General features: G+C 45.9%; 1 protein-coding gene and 1 non-coding gene across 4 annotated transcripts; one reads left to right on the forward strand and one right to left on the reverse strand.

Moving 5' to 3' along the window:
• On the forward strand, positions 1 to 27509 carry APMAP (adipocyte plasma membrane associated protein). 3 transcript variants are annotated; one of them, NM_001266050.1, is given in 9 exon segments: positions 1 to 160; positions 8613 to 8729; positions 11353 to 11468; positions 16447 to 16539; positions 18913 to 19029; positions 20131 to 20305; positions 20837 to 20971; positions 21410 to 21602; positions 26428 to 27509. In NM_001266050.1, coding segments are annotated over 9 exon segments (1251 nt in total). In that variant the 5' UTR covers positions 1 to 65; the 3' UTR covers positions 26638 to 27509.
• Positions 15906 to 16012, reverse strand: LOC114670738 (U6 spliceosomal RNA). Its single transcript, XR_003720427.1, has one exon. It is a non-coding gene; the product is annotated as a U6 spliceosomal RNA (small nuclear RNA).
• Positions 27510 to 27873: the final 364 nt, after the last annotated feature.

The raw sequence follows: 27873 nt of genomic DNA on the forward strand, positions 1-27873 counted from the left end.
CTGCAGCGTGAGCCGTTGCTGCTCACTGCGGGGTGGTGGTTGCTGGGCAGGCTGGCGCTCTTACCATGAGCGAGGCGGACGGGCTGCGACAGCGCCGGCCTCTGCGGCCGCAGGTCGTCACGGACGATGATGGCCAGGCCCCGGAGGCTAAGGACGGCAGGTAGGCCGGACTCGCAGACCGGGCGCTGAAGCCGGGCCGCGAGGAGTAGAGGGTGATCCTCCTGGACAGCGGCGACGGCAGTAACAGTAACCTGGGGATGTGGTGCAGAGCGCCTTGTCCGAGCCCTCTCGTTTCATCCCCAAGAAAAACTCATTTTTCCGAGGAGGAAGCAGACTCCGACAAGGCGGATGTACCTGCCAGGTCTTTGAGGTTCGGGTGCACCCAGCGCCCAGTCGCGGCGTTATCCTCGGCTCTCCGGGACCCTAGACCGTCTCGCGCTGCTCCTGCGCCTTCCCTCCCCTCACTCCTGCCCCACCCTGCAGCGCGGTTGCTTCCTCGCCTTTCCCTCGCTCCCCTCGCGCTGTCATTCCTTTGGCTCATCTGATCCCCCTGGGGCACAGCTACCTGGCCAGTGTCTTGCGTCCTCCTGGTCCCCCGCTCGCACTTTCTCGAAGGGAGGAGGTCCCACGAGATGCTGGGGTCCTGCCTCGTTATCCGGCGAAGAGATGGCTTCTACACTTGCTCTTCTGCACCTGCCCCCTTCACGCTGTGTGACCAGTCCTCACCGCGGTTCTTGGAAAGAGTGGAGAACAGAAGTGACATTGTAGGCAATTTTTGTGAGAATTCAGCCTTGCAGTTTTTCCCGATAGGGATGGAGAAACATAGGAAACTGTAGTTGTTGACACCTCAGAAATACCAGGTTTTGTCCTTTAGCCTCCTCTGCCATCTTCTAGAATATAAGAATGCTATGTTTTGTTAGCTAAAAACTGAATCATGATCCGCAAATATAGATTTCAATGTAAGATACTTGAAATTCGCTTTTCAATTATGTGTCCTGAATTTCATAACTTTTAAGTTTCAGGGAGAATCAAGAGGCCCCACAGACCAAGCTTGAAGCTGTGGAACAGATTGACTTATATTTGATAGAAGTACTGGAAATATTTGTTCAGTAATGTGCCGAGAGGTGGTGGGGTACATATGAATGAGAGGCAGTTTTTGCCCCTGTAGACTGAGTTTATTGACTGATGATGAGAGGAACACATTTAAAGGAGAACGATGGCAGGGAGGAGCATTTAGGCTCTAGAGAAGCAATTTAGAGAGAAGACTTTGCGGTGATAGTTGACCTTGGGCCAGTGAAAAGATCGGGAAGATGCTCCCATATATCCTGACCAACCATCCTGGGTTGCCCTGGACTGGGGTTTCCAAGGATGTAGAACTTTAAGTGCTAAACCTGGGCAAACTGGGACAATTTGGTCACCCTACTTACTGTGAATTAATCATCTGTTGATGGTTGAGGAGCCATTTAGAATGGACATGCAAGAATTGGCAACACTTTCCTACGGAAATCTTGAAGACAAGCCATTTGTACCTGAGAAATGAAAGAGCAGTGGCCTGAGTTTGTCATTAGGTGCAGTGCGTTGAAAACCAGGGCATACAGCCCCTGAGAGCACTGGTTAGGTGGTCCCAACTCTCAAGTCTGCTGGCTCACACCTCTGGCCCCAGGGCAGAGCAGTAGACTTAATTGTTTTTTTCAGGTTCTCTGTGGGGATTTCTTTCATAATGACTAAGTAAATCTGATTCTAAAGTCATCTTTTACTGCTTGATCTTTTCCAGTGTGCCTTTTACATTTATGTTATTTCCTTGACTTCCCTGTCCATGAACATTGTTCCTGTTTCCCTGTGTTTGTCCTTGTTTGTTTATCCCTTTTCTGTATATTTGTAATGATCTCTTTCAAAGTGAGGTCTTGTCACCACCCTTCCTTTCTGCGGTTATTATTGTAATATGTAGCTGTTTTTCTTATTTTTCTTCTGCAGCTCTCCTATATTTTTCATTTCTTTTGTGGTCATTTCTAGTAGTTCATGTAATAGTATTCTTGATTACCTTAAAACTCAAGGGTTCAACATAAGCCAGGGAAGCCTGTGTATAGTGGGTGAAGTAAAGGAATCTAAATTCAGAAATAAAAATACGAAACTGTTAGAATAAACTTTAGCACTTTAGATGTGCTAAATAGAATAAAGGAAGCTTTGAAAGACATGTTACTAAACTGACAGAACTAAGACATAGATTTTAGCAGTGGTAGGGACCCCTAGCAATATGTTGGCTGGTCTCCCAACTCTTGGCGTGAAAAGTGGTGTTTGCTTTGTTTTGCCGATGAGATCATTGAGGTCTGTGTGTGCGAGTTAATTTATATGAAATTACAGAGAATAGAGTCAAAAGAGAAATGAATGAAGAAGGATAGAACCGGCAGCTGGACAATGATTGAGAAGTGTATTTTTTAAATTATGCTTTGGAAATAAGATTTTATGCCAAAGCTCTTGAATTACTGTGTTTAAGATATAATGGAGAATTTGATTGGTAAATTCTTTTATTCAGTGTGGAACATAGATGAGCTAAGCACTTTAACATACCAGTGCAAGCTTATAATTATTATTTGACATTGATTTCCCAAAATGCTTTAGAAACTTAATTGTATTCTGTGGAACTGTTCCTTTCTCTTTGGAACACAGTTCTATCTAGGAAGAGAACTGTTTAATGTCCGTATATGACTGTTTAGGGATGCAGAATAAATACATTGAGGATTTAATATATTTCAGTACACTAAATTCCATATAATTCTGCTTTTACAATAAACTGAAGGATTTTAGTCTAATTAAAAGTCTCTGCTAGGTCCATTTTCCTTTTTCCTCTTGAAGACTGAAGAGTAAGGGAGGAAGTATGGAGAAACAGATGGGGCATTCAGGAGTTCATGAGGAGTCAGGCAGCTGGAGTGTTTGTCTCAGCTTTGCCCCAGGTGTGTATTTTCAGATAGCTTTTTAAACTTGTTTCTTGATTTCTTAATTTTTTTTCAAGGATAAAGTGATGAATCTAGGAGCCCCCGTTTAAAGGATTGTGAAAAATGAACAAATTCAAGATGCTGTCACTAAAAAAGATGAGTTGATGCTGTTTGGCTTTCTCAGGCTTCAGGAATCACCTTGACACTTGAGATTGCTGGTATCTCATGGATTTGGGGCTATCAGGTTTTCCACAACAATCACAGGTAAATTTTGATCTCTTGGAGTCTGCTTGTTGGACTTCAGTTCAGGACCCAAGGCCCTGATGTCCTGTGTGCAGAGTTAGAGCATACCTTTCAAAATCAAATTGGCTGGTGAATCTACAGAAGATTGTGTAAATCGCGGCCCAGCCAACAGCAGTTGTCAAATCCTGTTGCATCACTGTCGTTGTGCTCTTGCCTTTAGAGAGTGTAGGCAATTTCAGGGTGCAGATGTCCTCATGGAGATGGGCATCCCTCCAGGCTCTTCCGAGAGATCGGGGCAAACAAACTGATTTCTCAGACTGCACCTGGGAAATAAGTTGCCAGCGTTCCTGGATGTGTCAGCACAGGTTGGGAACCTGCAGTGCTTTGTCAGTGAAAATGGATAGGGATCGATACAGTGTCCTTTATTTAAGTTAAAAAAAGAGTAAGAGGGAGGCAGACACCAAGAAAAGACAGAAGAATTGTAGTTAACTGTGAGTTTAGAGGAAGCAACACTGACGAGGGCCTGCCAAAAAGTTAACGAACCTTGGGCTAAAATAAGTGTGGCACCCAGAGCAGGGGTCCAGGAGCTGGGCTTACCTCGTTTATATAACAAGCTAACTCCATTTCAAGTGCTCAGGAAGCACACATGGCTAGTAGCTATTGTATTTCCATCATTGCAGAAAGTTCTATTGGACAGTGCTGCTCAAGGAGTTTTGTTTAAATTTAAGCTAGTATTTCTACTGTGTGAGCACAGAACGTTCCAGTGGAGGCTGGATGCTGATCGGGTGAGGTTGGGGAGATGTTGGTGAAGTTTTGACTGGGAAGGGAGCTGGATAGAGTGAGTGGTGTCCAGCTGCACATGAGGAACAACGGATGAAAGAGTTCGCAGGCCCGCCCTGCACCTACCAAACCAGAATCTCTGGCCCAGGTCATCTTGATGGAACCCATCCAGAAGTTGGCTGCCTTTGGGAACAGTTGCCTGAGTGGCCTCTAAATTCTTCTCCAGCTTTAAGAGAGTGTTACTGCTAGATCCCCCAGCACTGGGACACAAATCTTTGTCTCTGGACTTTTGGCCTCCTTTCTGGCTGTAAGCCCCGTGGCTTTCAGTCCTGGCTGGACTTTTTGTTTGGGACATAATTGAGACTTCATTGTGTGAAGGGGCAACCAGATATTTAAATGGGGTGCCACCAGCTCTGAATCAGATTACCACATCAAGATTTTAAAAATGTAAGCTGCAGTGTGGTAAAGTAGAGGTCACAATGTTGGAGTCAAGACAAATGAGGAAGATCTGCCTTAGGTAGAATCAGGTTAGGCAAGGACAAACAAAGTAGCGCTTTGGCCAGATTGTTACTTTTTGTAGTGACAGTCATAAGGTAAAAATACAATGCACCTTCCCTAGAGGTAGTCTCCTCTACTGGGAGTGGGGTAGGTGAGGGCATCAGCTTCCTTTAAGGACAGGAACATCCCTGTTGGACTCAGTACCAGACTGCAGTGAGGGCAGCTCTCAGGGCTGGCAGCCACACATCTTCACCATCCACCTTTCCGTGTGCTTGTCTCTATTTGGGATTCACACTGTCAGAAGCATTTCTGTCATTTACTTGTAACCAGCCCTGCTTTATTGTACAAGTACTTCATTTCTGTTGTGTTGGAAGACTTTAGGTCACTTCAAGAAAATCACTTGGGTTGAAGAGTGTCCTAGCCACTGGTGTGGCAGTTTGCATAGTGGAGTCACTGACTTTTTTTTTTTTAACATCTTTATTGAGATGTAATTCACATACCATAAAATTAACCTACTTAAAATGTTCAAATCAGTGATTTTTAGTATAATGGCCAGTTTTGCAGTAATTACCACAATCTAAGTTTAGAACATTCTTGTCACTGTCACCTTTCTTTTTAGTTGAAGTGAAATTCGCATAACATACAATTAACCATTTTAAAGTGCACAGTTCAGTGATATTTAGTGTATTCACAATGTTGGGCAACCACCAGGTCTCCCTGCTTTCAAAACTACTTCATCACCCCGTAAAAGCGAGGTGTTTGCCTTGTACCGATTAAGTAATCACTCTCATTTTACCCTCCCACACAAATGTTCAACAGATGAGTGGGGCTGGACATGGTTGCTCATGCCTACTCATTTCAGGGTGCACTTTGGGAGGCTAAGGTGCGAAGACTGAGGCCAGGAGTTCAAGACCAGCCTGGAGAACGTAGCAAGATGTTCTTTCTACAAAAAGTAAAATAATTAGCCAGGTGTGATGCACACCTGTAGTCCTAGCTACTTTGGGAGGCTGAGACGGGGGATCACTTGAGCCCAGGAGTCTCCAGCCTGGTCGACATACTGAGACCGTGTCTTTATATTTAAAAAACAAAAAATCAGATGAGTGGGCAGCAAGTTGTGGTATATACATATGTAATCAACTGGTAAAAGGAACCATGTACATATACATACTGCAACTTAGATGGGCCTAGAAAACCACACTGAATGAAAGAAGCTAGTCATGAAAGGACACGTATTGTATGATTCTGCTTATGTGAAATGCCTAGAATAGGCAAATCACCATGAATTTTCACAGAGCTTTCAAACTCCAGCTCTGAGGGCTCTAGGTCTGGGCATCCTCCCCTCCCTCCTCTTGCTCTTGGCAGGCAGCTCTTCTAATGGTGACTGCAGCCATAGAGTCACATCTGGCTCTCAGTCACCCTTTTTCAGCTCTTGCGTTGTCTGTGGGAAAGCCGCTTGAGCCTTTCCCTGCCCACTTCCCTCATTTGTGAAAGAGAGAGAGACCTGGTTCCATCTGGTTGCCCACGTAAAGCACATTTCTTGGCACACTCTCATTTTGACTGTTTGCCATTCCTCTTTTCCTGGCTCTTACTCCTTTCCCTGCTGCAGACCTCTCAGGTTGCCTGAGCCTGCCATTGTGTCAAGTCATAGTTCTGTGCTTTGTAGACATTTTTATGCCTGTGGTGCTTATACCCTTGACTGATGTAAGTCAGTCACATTAGAAGAAGATTATTTGGTCCTGGGGTTTGGAGACAGGACTGGGAGGGAGAGGTTGACCTGACTTTTCCCTTCATTCTCACCTGCCCTCTTCTAGGAACTTGGGCTCTCTTGGCCTCTCCCTGCTTGGGTCTGTGGCATTTTGTTTGGGTTTGTACGGCCTGGACCACCTCCTTTCCCAATAAAAGGGGTAAGGACTGTCTATGTGGCATTTTTACCTGGCCTCAGGTGTACGGGGTGAGCTCTGAACCCCTTACGAGTGAAGAGGAGGAAGTTAGGGACAAAATTCATTTTTGGAAGATTATTAGAAGAAAAATAGACACAGAATTCTCATCAGCAAAGGGAAATGCCAAAGGAAGAAGGCAGTGGTTAGCACTGCTCTCGGGCCTGTTCTGCTCTGGAGAAACCGCAGGAGAAACCGGGCCTTGCCTTGATCACTGTGCTTGGAAATGTCCTCACCTGGGTCTAGTTTCAGTGTTTAGAAGCTCTGCTTTCCACGTAACTGCAGGACATGGTTCAACCAAGCTTTCTACCACTGTGTTACAGGATCCACTTTGCTCCAGTTTCCAATCCCATGCTCCTGACATCATTCCGCACCCTCCCCAGCAGTGCCAACAGTCTTTGTGCCCAGTTAGGTGTTCTCCAAGGCGATGGTTTTTTCCTGCTATGCTCCTCTCTTCCTTCTGAGACCTCACGAGCCGAGTCTTTTAACATCCATAGTTTTACTACTGTGTTCAAGGAAGTCTAGGCTTTTTCTGTGCTGCTCCTCAAAATTCTTCCTTCCTTCACTCACAATTCTATTCCAAAGCTACTTCCACATTTTTTTAGATATTTGTTACAGCAACACCCCACTTCTAGGGTGCTGGAAACTAGTTTATTAGAAAACTGTTAATTTTTATGGCTGCCATTAACAATTTACCACACAATGAGTGTCCTGAACAACACAAATTTATTATATAATAGTTCCGTAGGTCAGAAGTCCTGGGCAGGTCTCGCTGTGTTAAGATCAGGGTGTCAGTAGGGCTTTGTTTCTGGAGGCTCTGGGGAGACTCTGTTTCCTGCCCACTCAGGTTGGTGGCAGAACCCAGCGCTCTGCAGAGGTGCTGTCCACGCGAGGGACACTTTGTGAAAGCTGCTCCCTCTTCTTCCCCTTGGTCTTTCGTTTGTCTTATTTCCACCTACCCCAGTAGAAATAGAGGGATTTATTTTCTTTTCTGCTTATTCGTTTGTTAAAATCATGCATGTTCAGGAAGTTACCCTGCCCAACACCCCGTTTCACACTGGGGGAAACTGTGGGTTTTGGAGTGGAGAAACTGGCCTGCAGTTAGTTCCCTGGCCGGTTGTTGGGAAAGAGGACTTGGCCTATATGTTTCTACACCATATCCGGAACAGAGTTTAACACGTCTAAGTGGCAGAAGACTACACTTCTGTCAAAAATCAAACCCTGCCCCCTTAAATCAAGTCTGTTTTGTTAAGTGTGAGTCTTTTTCCTTTGTCAACACTTTAATTTTTTTGATGGAAGAAAAAAATTCTACCTTAGGAACTCATGATTTTATTTGTTTTAAGTTAATATTAATGTCAAGCATTTAGTATATTTGAGTTCCATTCATGTAAGCTAGTAATGATCCTATGAGGTTTATTAGTAGGAAGAGGCCAAATGTTTTCACTTGTTTGCCAGGTGAGAAATACTGTATTTGAAGATTGGTTCAGAGATATTTAAGGCACTACTGGTCATTTGTCCAAAAACTTCACCCAGGATTCCCAGGGAAGCTTTCACAGCTTCCCAAGGGTTTAGGAGTGGTGACTTTGAATTATAATTTTATAGATCCTGTGTTGATAACTGTCAGTATCTGTCAGACTTCTATTAGGTTGAAGAGCTGGGATTTCCTTTTGATTTCTTAAAAGTAGGTTGGGAAAAGTGATTGGGGAATTGGATCCTCAGGAAGTTGTTCTGTTTCCATTTCTTTCAAGAATTTAATTGTCTCTTTTATCTGTGAGAATCTTAGGGCTGCACAGTACTGAGTGTTGCTGCTTTGAATCCATGCACGGGAAATCGTAGATTTTGAGAATTACCCACCTTTTCTGTGGATGAGTGTGTATCATTTACATCATTAGAACTCTTTTTCCCCATGACATTTTGTGTTCATCAGTTCTTTGAGTTTGCCTTCTTTAAAACCCTGCTAGAGGATTCAAGATCTGGAAAGTAACTGATCCAATGTATCCCACACAGGGGAAGCTGGAAGATTAAAAAGAAGAACAACAACAAAAGTGTGTTTGCCAATCCTAGCAAACAGTGCTGAAGTTTAATCACAGGCCAGAGGTCGGCCACCTTGCAGTGGAGAAACTGGATGAGTGTCCCTGCTCCTGCTGGGAGGGCTTTCGGACCGGCCAACCTTGTCACTGTCTGAGACTCAGCTGATTGCTTTATCTTTTATTTCTGGCAGCTCCTTTAGCGGCAGAGTTTTCCGAGTGACCTTCTTGATGCTGGCTGTTTCTCTCACTGTTCCCCTGCTTGGAGCCATGATGCTGCTGGAATCTCCTATAGATCCACAGCCTCTCAGGTAGGCTGCCCCGCGGTCCTCAGGAGGGGTTGCTTGACAAAACGTAATAGGCTGAAATAATTCCCAAGGAAAGGAGGGTGATTAAATCAGTCTGATCTGAAAGGTAAGTTAGGAGAAACGCAGTTTTGTGATTTCTTTAGTACTTGGGTTTTTATGCTGAATTAGATGTTACTCAGTAAATATGCATGGTATTTTCCCTGTCATTGTTTTAAAAAAACTGCATAAACCAAAAACAAAAATTCAAAATTAGAGAAGCTTAATAATCATTAGAGACAGTCAACGATAATTCATTTCAAGTAGCAAAAATACACATGAATGGAGCTTCAGTTACCTCATTTAAATTTTATAAGTAACTGATTTTCTACAAAACCTATAATTAGTGTTCATTTTTTCCTGAGTTACCTTTCACCAATAGAGATCTATGAGTAATGCAGTCCATTATAATTTGAAAAAAGTATTGTATATGTAGGGCCCCCTGAAATAGATTCGTGTTTATAACTATAGTGTACAGAGCCAGGCTCTCATCAATGTGACGATCTGTGACTTCCATGTTGACCTAGTTGCAGGAGGGTTGTGCTGTCTGATTCAGTAATTTCCTGGTTCCCCTTGCAACTGCTGATGGGGTGAAGCCATCTGAAGCTTATTGTAAATGAGTTAGTCCATGTAAGGCTTGAAAAACTTCAGATAAGAATCATATCTAGTTAAAGAGTGAATATAACATACTAACTGAATAGTGTTTCATCCATAAAAATTAAGGCTTTATATTGGATCCAATTCACTAAGAATGTAGAGGACACGGTTCTGACCTTAGATTGACATGTGTAGCTGAGTGAACTTTTTGTTGTTGGATTTAGAATAGTGAAGGCACAAGGTGCTGTAAACACACAATTTGCTCGTTAGGATTGAGAATGGGTGAAGGACTGGGGACTCTAGTCAGCACCAGGAATGTCAGCTCTGTAATTCCTAGTGTGCTAGTGGATCCTCAGATGCATTTTTCTGCCTGAGCCATGCCTGAGGACATCCTGTCTCCAAAGGAGGGGCGTTGGGCGGGTGGGGGGGTGGTCCCCTGATGTGTTGAGGGAGGGGCTTTTCTCTTTCTAACCCTTCTCAACAGAGCAGGATGGCTCATTCTACCCAAAGATAAACTGACCTGGGCCTTCTTAGATAGTCCAGTTGGCTAAGGTGGGGGAGTGAACTGTATCTGCAGTTGGGGATTAGAAGCTTGGTTTGGGGGGCTGGCCTTGGAAAAGGAGGCTGAGGTTGAGTTTTGAGTTGGAGAGAGAGGTTGGAGCCTCAGTGATTGCAGACCTTTGATCTCAGGAAAGATGAATGTATATGTGGAAAGAGTGGTGAAGAAATGCACTGGGAAATGGGTTATGTAGCCCTGGCCAGACACTGAAAGGAAGCAGGGCCCACTGGGGATTGCAAGTTGTTTGTACAAAGTGAGTTACGATTGTTGAGTAGAAGAGCCTGATGAGGAAGGAAAGGAAGAGAAGCAGTGGAACCATCGTAGCCAAGAGGGGCCTCTCTCCTGGGCTCAGCTTTCGGAATGGCAGTGGAACCATCACAGCCAACAGGGACCTCTCTCCTGGGCTCAGCTTATGGCAGTGGAACCGTCACAGCCAACAGGGACCTCTCTCCTGGGCTCAGCTTTTGGCAGTAGAACCGTCCCAGCCAACAGGGACCTCTCTCCTGGGCTCAGCTTTCAGAATGGCAGTGGAACCGTCCCAGCCAACAGGGACCTCTCTCCTGGGCTCAGCTTTCAGAATGGCAGTGGAACTGTCACAGCCAACAGGGACCTCTCTCCTGGGCTCAGCTTTCAGAATGGCAGTGGAACTGTCACAGCCAACAGGGACCTCTCTCCTGGGCTCAGCTTTCAGAATGGCAGTGGAACTGTCACAGCCAACAGGGACCTCTCTCCTGGGCTCAGCTTTCGGAATGGCACACTCAAAAACAGGAAGATAGGCCCCAAAATACAGAGCAGAAGCAGAAGCCTGTTACGTGACAGAGCTTGGTGTGTCTCACACAGGTACACGGGCCATGACACAGCCTGTGCCCCATGCATGCCATCCCACTGGGTACCGACTCAGCTGCAGCCCTCTCAGCCCACAGTCACTCTGTGGAAGGACATGGTTTCTCTTCAGAAGGGAACAAAAAGTTTATTTTTCATAGAAGGATATGGATGTTTCCAGTCACTGAAAAAATACCAGTTAAAGTCAAATTTATGGTAAAAAAAAAAAATAATAATAGAGCAGCATTTTGGAGAATGGATTTGGTCTTCTCTATGAAGCATGAGGCCGGGCCATCAGGTGTGAAACGTGGGCACTGCCCCCCGCCACCCTAGGTGGACTGCGGTGGCTATAGGGCTGTGTGAGTCACAGGGGTGAGGAGGTCCAGCTGCCCTGAGGCGTTGGATGGGAGTGGGGAGCTGGGGAGGCTGGAGGGTGGGTGGGCACAGGCCCCAGGATGTTCTCAGGTGATATCTTAACCCTTCTATTTCTGGCAACTGAGGATGTTGTTAGAAAGTGCCATCTTTATGAAAGAACCGAGAGTAGGTGCTTGGTACAGGTTTTCTTCACATGTGTATTTATGGACAAATCTCTGGAACTGCATTATTTTGCAGCTTCAAAGAACCCCCGCTCTTGCTTGGCGTTCTGCATCCAAATACAAAGTTGCGACAGGCAGAAAGGCTGTTTGAAAATCAGCTTATTGGACCGGAGTCCATAGCACATATCGGGGGTAAGTCTGAGCTGGGGGTCCTTCCAGGCTGTCTGTTGTCTGAGGGGGCGGGTTCTGTGGGAGCAGCTGCAGTGGCACACTGCCCCTGGACTGGGGCCCTGCACATCCTTCTTAGCTGCGGACATGGGGCTTGGACCCCAGACATTACATGGGAGGCCCTAGTGCCTGGTGGCTCTTTCTGCTGGTCTCATCTGCGCAGGATTGCATGCCGTTTTAGCACTTGGTGGTTTTCAGTTCATCTCTGTGGAGCACTTTGTTGTGCTCAGAGTGTTGTGAAAGGAAAAAGGCCAAATACAGATACTGATGTTTAGTTTATTTATCAAAGTTAAATAGGTATTTGACAGCACAGCATTTCTTAGTTCCCTTTGCTTTGTATAGATTTCACTGTGAAGTGGAGACAATTGGTTCTCAATATTTCCACTGTTTTTTTGTCTTTCTGTTTGAAAGCTCACTTTGGTGGGTACACTTAAGGATAACCATCTACATCACACTTGCCCACACCTCAGAGCTAGAATTGGATCTGGTTCAAATACTTGCATCTCTAGCAACCTTGAGCAAGGCATTTTCTGTTTGTGAAAATGAGAATTAAGTTTCGTATTGGAAAGGCACAGATAGTCACAGATAATTTAAAACTTAATCTGGTACGGGCTTGCTGAGCAGCTTCTTTGGAAGTGCCGATTGTTATTCCGAAACACACTCTGTTCTCCAGGCAGTAGGTGGCTGTGGATGTGCACACAGGGTGCTTCTGTTGTGCTCTCAAGGCCAGTCAGTGGCCTCTCTTCCAGTGACGTTTGACCAGCTTCTTTTGCCCAGGCCCTGCTATTTGACACAGGCCCCAAGGACTGGTCCGTTTCTGCAGTTGGTTTGTTTTCTTGGCTGTCAAAGTCATAATTGTTTCAAGAAAAGTAAATATCATGATAGAACTTTGCATTTCTCTTAAAAAGACATTGGCATTTATTTGTGTAAATTTTATAAGCTTTAGCTTTTTTTGGTGAAAAATCAAATATTGCTATTTAAAACTGAAACTTAACAGCAGTTGAAGTGCAAACCAATGATCTTACCTCCCAAAGAGAGCACTTTCCTGCCTTTTTCCTTTTCACTGGGATTACTTCTCATTGTACTTTGTCACCAGGTCCCAGCTTTTTGTCTTTCTTTGGTGAGCTGGTGATATTTCTTGGCCAGGCACAGTGGGGTCCTTTCTGGTGGGTGTGAGCCCCTGGGAGGCGCCCAGGGACCTGTCGCTGCTATCTCTGCCACCTCATTTGGAAGCTGCCCTGGGGGCTGGCTGGCAGGTTGCTGACAGTGGAGGCAGGTGCTAATCTGGGGAGTGCTGGGAGAGAGCAATCACCAGTTATAGCAGGCTTTATTTTTAAGAGCAGTTTTAGGTTCACAGCAAAATTGAGCAGAAGGTACAGAGATTTTCTGAAAAAGAGTTTTTATTATGATTGGGTGTTGCATTTCATCAAATGCTTTTTCTGCACACATGCCATGCACAGCCTCCCACATGATCAACATCCCCCACCACAGTGGCACGTTTGTTACAACTGATGTACCCACATCAATACGTCATTATTACTTAGAGTCTGTAGTTTACAGTAGGGTTCACTCTTGGTTTTATACATTCTATGGGTTTGGACAAATGCCATGTATCCACCATTATGGTATCATACAGGGTGTTTTCACTGCCCTGAAAATCCTCTCTGCTCTGCCTGTTCATCCCATCCTCCAATTTTAACCCATGACAACCACTGATCTTTTTGCCATCTCCATAGTTTTGCCTTTTCCAGAATGTTATGTAGTTGGACTCATACAGTATGTAGCCTTTCCAGATTGGCATCTTTCACTTAGTAGTATGCATTTATTTAAAGTTCCTCCATGTCTTTCCATGGCTTGATAGCTCATTTCTTTTTAGCACTGAATAATATTCCATTGTATGAATGTGCCACAGTTTAGTTACCTACTGAAATACATCTTGGTTGCTGCTAAGTTTTGCCAGTTATGAATAAGGCTGGAACAAACATCTGTGGTCAGGTTTCTGTGTGGACCTGAGTTTTCAGCTCTTTTGGGTAAATACTGAAAAGCATAATTGCTGGATTGTGTGGTAAGAGTTAAGTTTTGTAAGAAACCACCAAGCGTTTCCAAAGTGGCTGTACCATTTGCCTTCCCATTAACAATTAGAGTTCCTGATGCTCCATGTCCTTGCCAGCATTTGGTGGTGTCAGTGTTTTGGATTGTGGCCCTTTTAATAGGCGTGTAGTGGTATCTCATTGTTTTAGTTTGCATTTCTCTGATGACATTTGATGTGGAATATCTTCATATGCTTAACTGCCATCTGTATATCTTCTTTGGTGATGTGTCTGTTCAGGCCTTTTGCCCATTTTTGTAATTGGGTTGTTCATTTTCTTATTGTTGAGTTTTAAGAGTTGTTTGTGTATTTTGGATAATAGTTCTTTATCAGACATGTCATTTGCAAATATTTTCTCCCAGTCTGTGGCTTCTCATTCTTTTGACAGTATCTTCTGCAGAGCAAGAATTTTTAATTTTAATGAAGTTTCGCTTTTTATTTCTTCATGTATCTCACCTTGGTGTTATATCTAAAAATTCATCATCATACCCCAGGTGACCTAGATTTTCTCCTATGTTATCTTCTAGGAATTTGTTTTGTATTTTACATTTAGGTCTATGATCCAATTTGAATTCCATTTTTGTGAAGGGTATAAGATCTGTGTCTAGATTTGTTTGCCTGTGGATGCAAACAAATTTGTTCCAGCACCATTTGTGGAAAATGCTGTCTTTTCTCCATTATGTATTGCGTTTACTCCTTTGTCAAAAGATCAGTTGATTATATTTATGTGGGTCTGTCTCTGGGATAAAAGTTTTATATGTTCCATTGATTTATTTTTCTATTCTTTGCTAATACCACATTGTCTTGATTACTGTAGCTTTATAGTGAATATTGAAGTTGAGTAGTTTCAGTCCTCTGACTTTATTCTTTTCCTTCAATATTGTGTTGGATATTTTGGGTCTCTGCCCTCTCCATATTAACTTTAGGATTAATTCATCTGTATCTGCAAAATAACTTGCTGGGATTTTGATTGGGATTACATTGAATCTATAGATTAAGGTTGGGAAAAACTGACATTTTGACAGTATTAAGTTTTCCTATCCATGAACATGGAATATCTCTCCATTTATTTAGTTCTTTGATTTCTTTCATCAGAATTTTGTAGTTTTCCTCATATAGACCTTGTGCATATTATGTTATATTTATACCTAAGCATGCCATTGTTTTGGATGCTAATGTACATAGTGTTGTGTTTTCAATTCCAAATTCCATTTGTTCATTGTCAGTATAAAGGAAGGTGAGTCAATATCTTGCAATATCCTGCAACCTTGCTATAATTGCTTAGTTCCAGAAGGGTTTTTTGTTGTTGTTGATTCTTTCAGATTTTCTACCTAGACAATTATGTCACTTGCAAACAAAGAGAGTTTTATTTCTTTCTTCTCAATCTGTGTACCTTTTGTTTCCTTTTCATGTCTTACTGCATTAGCTAGGTCTTCCAGTGTGATAGTGAAAAGGAGTAGTGACAGGGGCATCTTTGCCTTGTTCTTGATCTTAGCAGGAAAGCTTCTAGTTTGTCATCCATAAGTATGATGTTTTATGTAGATTTTTTTATAGATGTTCTTGATCAAGTTAAGAAAGTTTTCCTCTACTCCCAGCTTGCTGAGAGCTTTTAATCGTGAATGGGTGTTGGATGTTACTAGATGCTTTTTTCTGTATCTGTTGATATGATCATGTGATTATTCTTGTTTAGATTGTTGAAGTCTCTGTGATAGTGGATTCTGTTTCTCCTTGCAGTTTCATTAGTTTTTGCCTCACATATTGGTGCTCTGTTGTGAAGCATATACACATTAAAGGTTCTTATGTCTTTTTGAGGAATTGACCCCTTTGTCATTGTGTGATGCTCCTCTTTATCCCTGATAACCTTCCTTGGTGTGAAGTCTTCTCTGTCTGAATTTAATACAGCTACTCTGGCTTGCTTTTGGTTAGTGTTAACATGATGTACTTTCTTCATCCCTTCATTTTTAATCTATGTATGTCTTTATATTTAAAGTGGGTTTCTTGTATACAACATACAGTTGGATCTTGTTTTTTGAATAATTCTGGCAATGTCTCTCTTTCATTTGGTATATTTAGACCATTTATGTTTAAAGTGATTATTGATACATTGGATTAATAGCTACCATATTTGTTACTGTTTTCTATTCTTTGCCCTTATTCTTGTTTCTGTTTTTGCATTCTACTCTCTTTTTGTCTTTTGTAGTTTTAAACTGAGTATTTTATATGATTCCATTTTCTCTCCTTTGTTAGCGTATCAGTTATACTTCTTTTTTACTTTTTATAGTGGTTACCCTTGAGTTTACTATATACATTTGAAAACTATGGAATGTTTTATGAATTTGTGTATCATCATTGCTCAGGGAGCATGCTGATCTTCTCTGTATCATTCTAATTTTAGTATATGTGCTGCTGAAGTAAGCGCTTCATGTGCTGTAATTTTCTCCTAAAGGATTTCTGGCAGTTCTTCCCCTTTAGTTGGATATAATCAATATCAGTAGCAGACACTGATGTGAGGTGAATATAAACTCATGCCCCTAAGTACTGAGTGTCAGCTTGAGTGCTTCAGGACTGGAGAAAATCCTCACAGTTCTCATCACTGATGAGTGTCTGCTGCACCCTTGCTCTCAAGTCCGGTTCACACCCACAGGCTGCTTCCCTAGGCCCCCACAGTTTTATCGCTGTAAGTTTTAAGGATTTTTTGTATTCCCAGAAATTGCTTCTCTTTCATCTTCAAAATTGGCATTTCCTCTAGAGGGGCAGGGGGAACACATAAACAAGCCCTCTTATAGGAGAAGGTGGCTTAGTCACAGTTCTTAGGCTAACATTGTTCTTCCTCCTTTTTGTGTGTTTAAACAGATGTGATGTTTACTGGGACAGCAGATGGCCGGGTTGTAAAACTTGAAAATGGTGAAATAGAGACCATTGCCCGGTTTGGTTCGGGTCCGTGCAGTAAGTTGGTGATAATCCCCTGACATGTCTCTTCCAGTCTTTCAGAAAGATGTCGGATCACTGTGTGGAACTGCTTTTCCCTAGAATGCCTGTAGGAGAAAAAGAACCTCTGACCATATAGTAGATGGAACATGACGTCACCATGAGCTCTTCATTTCCCTGGTGGTCCTTGGGCCTCATGGTGCCTGATGGTCACCTGCAGTCCCCATTTTGCAGCTGGGCAGTGGCCGTGGCCCCTGCTTGGTACTGCGTGGGCCTCGCCCCTCACCGTTTTACTGGGGTCCCTGTTTACCTTTGCAGTACTTCAGAGGCTAATAGGTGTTATCACAGTGCTGCTGTGGAAAAGCAGGTGGCCTTGTCATTACTCGGATGTGTAAGTGTTATTCTGCCTTGGTCTCAGGAATTTCAGCCCTGTAAGTGAGAATACCCTTAAGTCATTCAAATTTTGGAAAACTAGAGTAGTAGACTCACTGTTTATAACTGATAGTCTATAGACCTAATGGTTACCATTTTTTAATAGCTGGAATGTTTTTATTAAAATGATGCATTTTAATAAACACAAACAACACAAAGGTACAAAGGAGAAAATAAAAATCACCTTAGTCTTTTCAGATGTAATTATTATGAACATTTTAGTGGTTTACTTTTCAGACATCTTTTTGTTCATAGACATCCACACCCACACATATGATGGAATTATACTCTACATCAGTTCTTTAACCTACTTTTTCCATGCCATTTTGGCAGTAAGCACCCTGCAGTGAGCATCCCCCAGTGAACACCCTGCAATAAGCATTTGCAGTGAGCATCCATGGTGAGCACCTACAGTAGCACCTGGAGTGAGCACCCATGGTGAGCACCCTACAATAAGCACCTGCAGTGAGCAGCCCACAGTGAACACCCTGCAGTAAGCACCTACAGTGAACACCTATGGTGAACACCTGCAGTGGTACTTGCAGTGAGCACCCCACAGTTAATGCCCTGCAAAAGCACCTGTATTGAGCACCCTGCAGTAAGCACCTGTAATGAGCACTTCACAGTGAACACCCTGCAATAAGCACCTGCAGTGAGCACCCCACATGAATACCCTGCAATAAGCACCTGCAGGGAGTACCCCACAGTGAACACCCTGCAATAACCACCTGCAGTGAACACCCCACAGTGAACACCCTGCAATAAGCACCTGCAGTGAGCACCCCACATGAATACCCTGCAGTAAGCACCGTCAGGGAGCACCCCACAGTGAACACTTTGCAATAAGCACCTGCAGAGAGCACCCCACAGTGGACACCCTGCAATAACCACCTTCAGTGAGCACCCCACAGTGAACACCTTGCGATAAGTACCTGCAGTGAGCACCCCACAGTGAACACCCTGCAGTAACCACCTGCAGTGAGCACCCCACAGTGAACACCCTGCAATAAGCACCTGCAGTAAGGACCCCACAGTGAACACCCTGCAATAGGCACCTGCAGTGAGCACCTCACAGTGAATACCCTGCAGTAAGCACCTGTAGTGAGCACCCTGCAGTGAACACCCTGCAATAAGCACCTGCAGTAAGTACCCTGCAATAAGCACCTTCAGTGAGCACTCCACATGAACATCTTGCAATAAGCACCTGCAGTAAGCACCCTGCAATAAGCACTTGCACTGAACACCCCACAGTGAACACCCTGCAATAAGTACCTGCAATGAGCACCCCACATGAATACCCTGCAGTAAGCACCGTCAGGGAGCACCCCACAGTGAACACCTTGCAATAAGCACCTGCAGAGAGCACCCCACAGTGAACACCCTGCAATAACCACCTTCAGTGAGCACCCCACAGTGAACATCTTGCGATAAGTACCTGCAGTGAGCACCCCACAGTGAACACCCTGCAGTAACCACCTGCAGTGAGCACCCCACAGTGAACACCCTGCAATAAGCACCTGCAGTAAGTACCCCACAGTGAACACCCTGCAATAAGCACCTGCAGTGAGTACTCCACGTGAACACCCTGCAATAAGCACCTGCAGTAAGTACCCTGCAATAAGCACCTTCAGTGAGCACTCCACATGAACATCTTGCAATAAGCACCTGCAGTAAGCACCCTGCAATAAGCACTTGCACTGAACACCCCACAGTGAACACCCTGCAATAAGCACCTGCAGTAAGCACCCTGCAATAAGCGTCTCAGTGAGCACCCCACAATGAACACCTTACAGTAAGCACTTGCAGTGCAGTGAGCACCTGCAGGGCAGTTCTAGCTCTAATGCCATAGTCTTGTACAGCATGTTGTATGGGAAAGGATGGATGAGATACTTGGATGCTGAGGACAGCACAGGTAGAATCTGGGACCAGCTACCAATCCCCGTCTGTTTGTTTTTCTAGAAACCCGAGATGATGAGCCTGTGTGTGGGAGACCCCTGGGTATCCGTGCAGGGCCCAATGGGACTCTCTTTGTGGCTGATGCATACAAGGGACTCTTTGAAGTAAATCCCTGGAAACGTATGTGATAATGTATTGTTTCCTTCTATGATGATTTTAGATCTTTTAAACAGTATATGTATGTATAGACTTAATAGGATTTGTTAACAACAGTCTGCTAAAGACTCTGATATTTCTTATTCACTGAACAGTACTGAAAGCATTGCCTGCAAAAGTCAGCTAGTTTTAAACACCAGAAAACTCCCTACCCATGATTGCATTTGGTCCATACCCTAATTTCCTCCAAGCATTTATATTTTAGCCACAGGGTCTCAAAAGGACTTATTTTGAGGAAGTTAGACCTCTTTCTGTCTTTATTTTTCTGTGTGTCTCTCTGCATCTTGTCTATTTGTTTTCTCTCTTTTTCTTCTCTGTGGCCCTCCCCTTTGTCTCTGCTTTTCTGTTTTCTCCTGTAGTTCCTCCTCTTCTTTCCCCTGACTGCTCATGAGTCCCCTTGACCAGACTGTAGTATGTGCTGTGTGTCTCAGTGGAGGTTCCTGCTGGGGAGGAGTCCATTGTCTCGTGCAGTGCACGGGGGCCCGAATGTAGGCCCTGCAGCCCAGCTGCTTGGGGCCGTTCCACTCTGCTGGCCACCAGCTGTGACTGCAGGTCCCTTGACTGCTCTGTGCACAGCTTCCTCATCAAATTGGGGTCATAGTAACCCTGCCCGTGGGATTGTTGTGAAGGTTTAAAGGCGGTCACACCTCAAGAGTGCTTAGCACTCAGTCCATGTTCTTTCTATTATTTTTCAGAACTTATACTACTGCTTTTTTTTTCTAAAAGCAGATGAGTAGACTATGTCATATTTTTCTCAAATAGAACTACAGCCTGCCTAACACTTGCAATATATGTTATCAAGTCAGTTGACCTTCTAGGTCAGTTGACCTAGAAGAAAGAATTCCTCATCTTTATAGAAAAGATTCTGCCTTTAATGAAGTTAGTCTAAAAAAAAATCATTTAACACCTAATACTGTTTTTACTATAAGAAGGAATGAATCTTCTGACATATGACATGGAGAAGTTTCAGTTTTTCTTTTTAAATCAGGCTGGTTAATATTTTGAAATTATTGAAAAGAAAGTTCCTAGTTCAAGTCAATCTTTTTCTTTCTTTTTAAACTTCAGGTGAAGTGAAACTGCTGCTGTCCTCCGAGACACCCATTGAGGGGAAGAAAATGTCCTTTGTGAATGATCTTACGGTCACTCAGGATGGGAGGAAGATTTATTTCACTGATTCTAGCAGCAAATGGCAAAGACGAGACTACCTGCTTCTGGTGATGGAGGGCACAGATGACGGGCGGTGAGGCCTTGCTCCAGGTCTCCCATTTGTTGAGTTCACCAGCCAGGCCAGCCACTTCAGCAGGGCCTGTTACTTCTAGGGACCAAGGGAGTATTTTCAGCATCATATTTCAGCTGCTAGTACAGGACCTTAGTGGCTTCTGGAGGCAGGTGATGGATGTCACAGAATGGAACAAGGTGCTTTCGTTTTCTCTGAGGAAATAAAACAGGCCAGTCCGTCTGAGGGTGCAAGTCCAGGCAGTCAGGAGAAACCCTGGAGGCAGGCCGGGGCTTTGAGTTGCCTCTCTGCGGGGGACTCCTGTCCGGCTCCCAGGTCAGCAAGAGAACTTGGGATTCTCTGGAGGGGACACTGGATCTGCTCTGGATGGGGAAGGGCCCCCAGGGGCCAGCCTTGAATCAGGTTTGAGCAGGGGACCCAGGGCCTGTTGTTCCAGGTTGAGGTGGAGTCACCTTCTGCAGGCCCATGCCCTGAAGGCCCAGAGTGGGAGCCAGGGATTCTCCCGCATAACCCTCTGCTTTTGGTGTTCCACAGCCTGCTGGAGTACGATACTGTGACCAGGGAAGTAAAAGTTTTATTGGACCAGCTGCGGTTCCCGAATGGAGTCCAGCTGTCTCCTGCAGAAGACTTTGTCCTGGTGGCAGAAACGACCATGGCCAGGATACGAAGGTGTGTGTGGGATTAGCTGAGCCGTCAGTTGCTGGCCAGAGCACATCATGGCGGGGTAAAGTGGGCATGGAAATGGGATCGACAGAAATCAGAGGCAGCAGTGCACCTTCTGCATGGCATGTTAAAGAAAATTCAAGAGTGCACTTTTCTTTCTCCCATTGCGAGTCATAGTCTGGGAGTGTCTTCAGGCCAGCTGGTGCAGCCCGGGCCCCATTTCCCTGCTGGCAGGGCCTTGGTCATCCCCCGACTTGCCTCCCCTCTATTCATGCTGGGCCCTGTGCACAAAGGTTTCTTCTCAGCAGCTGTGCCTTTGTTCATGATGGACATAGTTAGAGCACTTTCCATATATATATTTGGACCAAGACTTGGTGCTTGGCTAAAATTTTTATCTTAAATTGAGGGGCTATGGCTCACTGTCTGCTTGGGTGAATTTTTCAGAGTCTATGTTTCTGGCCTGATGAAGGGCGGGGCTGATCTGTTTGTGGAGAACATGCCTGGATTTCCAGACAACATCCGGCCCAGCAGCTTTGGGGGGTACTGGGTCGGCATGTCAACCATCCGCCCTAACCCTGGGTTTTCCATGCTGGATTTCTTATCTGAGAGACCCTGGATCAAAAGGATGATTTTTAAGGTAACTATAAAAACTGTTACTCCAAAAAAGAAAATGGAAGTGAATTGAATCATATTTTTTTGACCCTTATAGCTTAAAAATCTAATTCTGCTTGTAGTATTTGGCTCTGAATGACACTTAGAAACACATTTTATTCTTCATCCTGAAATGCAGATTTAAACATTTGGACCCTTTGGTTCTTCTGGTTTCCCTGTTTCTGGGTGTTTTGATTGCCACCCTCACCATCATGGCTCTGGGCATCCGCCTGCCTGTCAGTCTCGCTCCTCCATCTGCCATGGCTGTGCCAGGCCTTCTCTGCTCTCCGCCCTCCTCTCTGCCTCCTCAGGGAAAGAGTCGGAAGGTGCCCCTTCCTCCCCTCCCTGCAGGTGTGGCCACCCCTGTAACCCAGTCACCACAGCTGCCGTTGCGCCTGCTGTCTGCTGCCTTCTTGCAGCCTCACTGCCAGGCACCCTTCTCTATGGAGTTCTGCCCTTTGACCTCCTACCACACCCAAATCTTTCCCTTAAAAAAAAAAAAGTCACCCACCCCCACCAATGGCCAGCCATAGCCCCTTCAACACAACAGCCCCTTCAACACAACAGCCCCTTCAACACAACAGCCCCTTCAACACAACAGCCCCTTCAACCCAGCCTTTAAAGCTTGCCGTTTTCCCAGTGGCTTCCATGAAGCACCCCACATCATAACTCAGCACGTTTACACTGTGGAGGGGTCACTTGCTGACGTGGGCGCTTGTGTAATATAGAGATCTGCTTTTCCAGCAAGCTCCATGTCACAGGCTGAATAGGTATTTGAAGTTGATACTGAATATTTGAACTGATATGGAAATACTAGCTTACGGTCCTGGGGCTGACAGGCAGCAGTTGCTGAGTCCTCCTGCCGGGCTGTGTGCCTGGACCCCTCCTAGGGGCTGCGTGCACATTCTCAGACTGGCTCACGGTCTTCAGTGATGTGAGTTCTGTGGGTTACTGTGTGGGAAGTCCTAATCTGTTGAGAAATCTGTCCTTCTCTTTGCCTTATTGGCTCCAGAGATACCATCTGTTCCTGCTGGCACCTAGGGAGAGGCAGAATAGCAGGTGGGCTAGCACAGGGGTTTTGGAGGCTGCCAGACCAGCTGTGGGACCCTGGGCCAGAGACTTGGACTCTCTGCCTCAGGTACTCTGTAAAGTGGAAAGAATAATAGCACCTCATCAGGTGCTGGGAACATTTAGTGAGAATCTGCACATAGCGCTCTTAGCTTAGGGTAGTGTTAGTGGTGGTTGTTTGTGTCTCTTCCCCTGAATAGAATATGCATACCATCAGAGCAGGTGTTTTTCTGCGTAGTTCATTTGTCATCCTCCACACCTGCAACAGTGCCTGGCACATGTAGGCGTGAGGACGTACCGTTGATTGAGGGCATGGTTAGGGAGGGGGCTGCAAGCATGAGGGAACACAGAATCTTCCTGCAGCTGGGTGAGGAGGGGTGAGAGGGAGAACCACAGCCCCATGGACTTGGAAAGAAGGTTCAGTTTTATTCAAAATGTAATCCAAGTCATTGAAGATTTTTTTGTTTTTTGTTTTTGAGACAGAGTCTCGCTCTGTCACTCAGGCTGGTGTGTAGTGGCACAATCTCGGCTCACTGCAGTCTCTGCCTCCTGGGCTCAAGTGATTCTCCTGCCTCAGCCTCCTGAGTAGCTGGGACTACAGGCATGCACCACCACGCTCGGCTAATTTTTATATTTTTAGTATAGACGAGTTTTCACCATGTTGGCCAGGCTGGTCTCGAATGCCTGACCTCGAGTAATCCACCCACCTCGGCCTCCCAAAGTGCTGGGATTACAACCGGGAGCCACCATGCCCAGCCTGATTTTTTTTTTTTCTTTTTTTTTTTTAATTTTGAGACAGTATCAAAGCTGTGGAAACGGAGGGTACAAGGGATTTTTTTTCCCAGCACTGTTTTCGAGTTAGCTGCCGGCCTGATGTCCTGTCACTCATTGCAGATGCCTGAGCGTGTGTTTGGCACGTTCTCCTCATTACCACCGGTCGAAACCAGGAGATGCCCACAGCTCCCCTGTGACTGTCTGGTCTGCAGGCCCCATTCAGATTTCGCCAGTTGTCCTGCTGTTGTCCTTTATAACAAAGGATCCAACCCAGGATCAGAAGTGGTGTTTAGCTGTCAGCTCTGTTTCATCTCCTTCAGTCTGGGGATATTCAGCCTGTTTTTGTTTGAAGTTTTGGCCTTGATCCTTCGGAAGCGTACAGGTCAGCTGTGTCCCAGAATGTCCCTCCAGTAGGGTTTTTCATGTTGAGATTCTGGTCTCGTATCGCTGGCAGTAGTGGTACAGCCGTGAAGCTGTGCTCATCTTGACGAGGCTGTCATGAGGGCACAGTATCAGTTTGCTCTGTTGGGGTGGGGCAACTTCGGCCACCTGATTCAGGCGAGGAATGCCAGGTGTCTCCACCTTGACGTGGTTCTTTCGTGTTTAATTACTGAGTCGCTCACGGAGAGAAGGTTTCTGTAAGTAATCATCAGTGCCATCTTATGGTTTCCCATGTTCTTATTGGTGATTATGTTACAGTCATCATTGATATTGATGTTCAGATTACCCATCTGTGGCCAGGAGGAGCCCCTTCAGTGTGGCTTCTGGGCCTTTGGGCATGTCCTGTTGTCTTGGGCTAGCTCCTCACTTTCCAGCACGTAAGTTGTTCCAGGTTCCTCTCGTATTGTCCCTGCTCCAGCTCTGCAATTGGCCATTTCTCCCAGGAGCCCTGGTTGCCTGTGGAGGAGATCTGGGTGCTAAGTGTACTCGCTGCCTTGGGTGTCGCCGCTCCCAGGTCCCCAAGGGACTGCGCTGGCCGTACAAGCACATGATACGTACTCACACATGCCCGCATGCGTAGACATCACACACACACCGCTCATGCTTATGCCTGCATCTGTCATCTGTAAATTGAAAACCATGACAACACCACAGACTGATCCAAGTTTTCTCCCCTTATTTCTCCCCCTATTTGTACCTCTCTAACAGTGAGAAACCTGGATCCCATTGTCCTCCCTAGGTTTACCTGTTCAACCATTTTCTCTGTATGTGACCAATCTGTGGCTTCTGTGCCCTGTCACATGGCCCCATCCAGGGCTGTAGCACCCCATGCTAGGCTGTCCCCTTCCTCCCTGACCGTGTGCTAGAGGCTGCCTTTCCCCTCAAGGGCTGTGATGTCTGCACCAGGCTGTCCCTGGGTGTACACCTCTTCACTTGCATGGGCTGTCACAGCCTGATCTGGGCCTCACTGTGGGGATACCTCCTCACCCCATGTGGGCCCTGACAGCCTGTGCCAGGCCACCGCCCTGAAGGGACACCTCCTTACCCAAGCGGAGTGGGCTGGTCTGGGTCACCGTGGTCTGCCATCCCCTGCACACGTGTACCCTGCTCAGCCCCATGCTCCTGATGGAGTTGTTCAGGCGGGGAGTGATGTACTACAAAGAATGTTTTTAAAGAGAGCTGCAGCTACTGAAAGGAGAACAGCTTGCAGCAGGTCTCAGCTGGCTGTGGGAGCCTGTGTGGAAGCTGTCCCAGTGACTGGGGAGAGGTGGCAGGGCAAGGCCCAGGCCAGGGACACACACAACAGATGGCAAGACTGGTGGCTGGGCTTGTAGGGCACAGAGAGACCGGGATCAAGGGAGGGCTGGGGTCCTGGCCCTGTCTCCGGAGCTGGGGAGGCTGTCGAACTTGAAGTGCTATTAGAAAGTCCAGGCAGACATGGGTCCCAGACGGTGAGAGACAGCACTGGTGTTGGAAATGGAGATGGCAATTTGAGAGATTTCTGGGAAAGTGACTAGTTGTAATAGTAAGAGAAGATGAGATCTCTTAGGAAGAAGAGAGGAGAGGAGAGCGGGAAGGATCCATGGCCGAACAGCAGGAGGTGGCATTTCGTGGGTAGTGGGAAGCCTTGGGAGTTTTTTGAGCTGTAATGCAGTTGATCTATCGCTGTTGAACGTAGAGTCTAGTCAACTTGTCTGTCTGCTTGAACATTTCCAGTGACTGGGAGACATTATTCATTGGACACTGTTTGGATATTTCCACTTGTATTAAATGCTAGAAATCTGTCTGTTAATTTCCATTCCTTGATCTTAGGCAGAGGAGTGCTTTGTCATAATTTCCGACCAGGTGTCCTGCTCTGCCAGAAATCATGCCTCTCGCCATCTGTTCTCTGCTTAAAACTCTTCAGCAGTCCCATGTGACAACAGTCTAGGTCTAAGCTCTTTTGCCTCCGTCCCTGGAGGCATCCCTCAGGATCTACACACCCCGCTTTGATGAAAGCAGTGGGATTTTGCTGTCTCTTTTGGAAGCCATGTTGTGTGGTCTGTGGACCTGCTCGCCTTTTTTTGAACATGAGCTGCTCTCAAATCTCCATCGTTTGCACCTCGCCTATTTGAAATGTTTTAAACCTAAACAGAAGACTTGTGTATTCCAGGGAAGCTGTGCTGGTTGTTGTCTGGTGGGTGGAGGTCATTCTGAGCCTTGGCTCCAGTGCTGTGACCGCCTTGGATGTGATGTGTCTCTCTGAGTTCAGCCAGGCAGTCCAGAGATGTGCTCATGTTGCTGTCCTTGTGCTGGGGAGCCTCTTTGGCCTGATCTTCACAGGGACAGGGGTGGGTGGGGTCTGCTTTGGGGCCCCTGGGGCTGGGAGTGGGAGCTGGGTTAGCTGTCCTGTGGGGCACTGCCCTGTGGGGCTGCCCTGTCTTGGAAAGGAGTCAGACCCTTCCTGGATGGTGGGGGCGGCGCGGTTGATCTGTGCACAGCATTCTTGGACAGATAGTGAACTCTCCCTGCACTGTGCTTCCCTCTAGCTCTTTAGTCAGGAGACGGTGATGAAGTTTGTGCCGCGGTACAGCCTCGTCCTAGAACTCAGCGACAGCGGTGCCTTCCGGAGAAGCCTGCATGATCCCGACGGGCTGGTGGCCGCCTACGTCAGTGAGGTGCACGAGCACGACGGGCACCTGTACCTGGGCTCTTTCAGGTCCCCCTTCCTCTGCAGACTCAGCCTCCAGGCTGTTTAGCCCTCCCGGATAGCTGCCCCTGCCATGTAAGCCAGGAGTCTTCACACTAAGGCACCAGGCCTGGTCCAGGAGGAGCTGTGGACACAGTCATGGTTCAAGTGTCCACATGCACTTGTCAGTCCCTGAGGGATGGTGGGCATGGCTGCTTCATCCCTTGAGGATGCCCGGGCCCCATCTGGGCTCATCTTTCTGTTTAGAGGGAAGCATAACATATCTGCCACTGGGAAGATAAATTCATGTGAAGCAATTTTCTCTTAAAAAAAAAACAAACAAAGCTTTCTAAGTACAATCATTCTCTAGGACTTGGGAAGCTCCTTGCACTTGGAACAGGGCTCAGGTGGGTGGAGCAGTAACACACTGCCCAGGAAGTTTGCTGCTGTGGCCCTGTCCTGTGGCCTCAGAGTCCTTCTTTACTATTATATAACGTGCGGTCATACCTTTATTGGGGTGGGAATGGAAGAGCAGAGGGAGGATGGCCCAAGGGTGTTGAGGCCAGCAGTGAGAGCTGTGTAAGCCAAGACTTGGAACTGTGTTCTCAAGGGTTGTGTGGGACGTGGGCTCTCCATAGTGTGTAGGAAAAGCATGTTGACTCTAGTGGCTCAGAGAGGACTTTGCTGGGTTTCTTTCTGTGAATATCTCCGCACTGACCATGCTGGAATTGGATGCTTCTGCAATTTGGGACCTACTGCAGGGGTCCGTTTAGTAGCGTCCTGTCTGTGACCTTTGTTGTTGACCTCTAGACCCCAAGATGTGAACAGTGCACGTGTTAATGTCATCTTTGCTCGTGTGTTATAAGCCCCAAGTTGCTGTATATTTTCACAAGTATGTCTACACACTGGTCATGATTTTGATAATAAATAATGATAAATTGACTTCTGCTGATTAACCTTTTTTGATGGTGTGGCCTGGGAGTTTCTTCACTACTTTAATTAACAGTACTGAAGTTTAATTTCATCAGGTGTTGATGTAAGGATTGTCTTGGTGAGGATGATGTTTTAAGGCCAAGTAGTCCATCGGACTAGCTCAGGAGGGAAGCGGCGGGACCTCTCAGGCAGCCGTCTTCAGGCAGGGAGCAGGCAGCCTTAGGCCATCTGCTCTTGACGTTGACTCCTTGTGGTGTGAGTTGATATTACACTTCTCTCCTGTTTCCCAGCCTACGAAATGGGGCTGACATCTGCTCCTTTCTTTCCTGGGTATTTGTGAGAGTAATAGAGATTGTGCCTCCAAAAATGTTTG

This window comes from Macaca mulatta, chromosome 10 (genome assembly GCF_049350105.2).
Source record: "Macaca mulatta isolate MMU2019108-1 chromosome 10, T2T-MMU8v2.0, whole genome shotgun sequence".
Taxonomy (NCBI): domain Eukaryota; kingdom Metazoa; phylum Chordata; class Mammalia; order Primates; family Cercopithecidae; genus Macaca; species Macaca mulatta.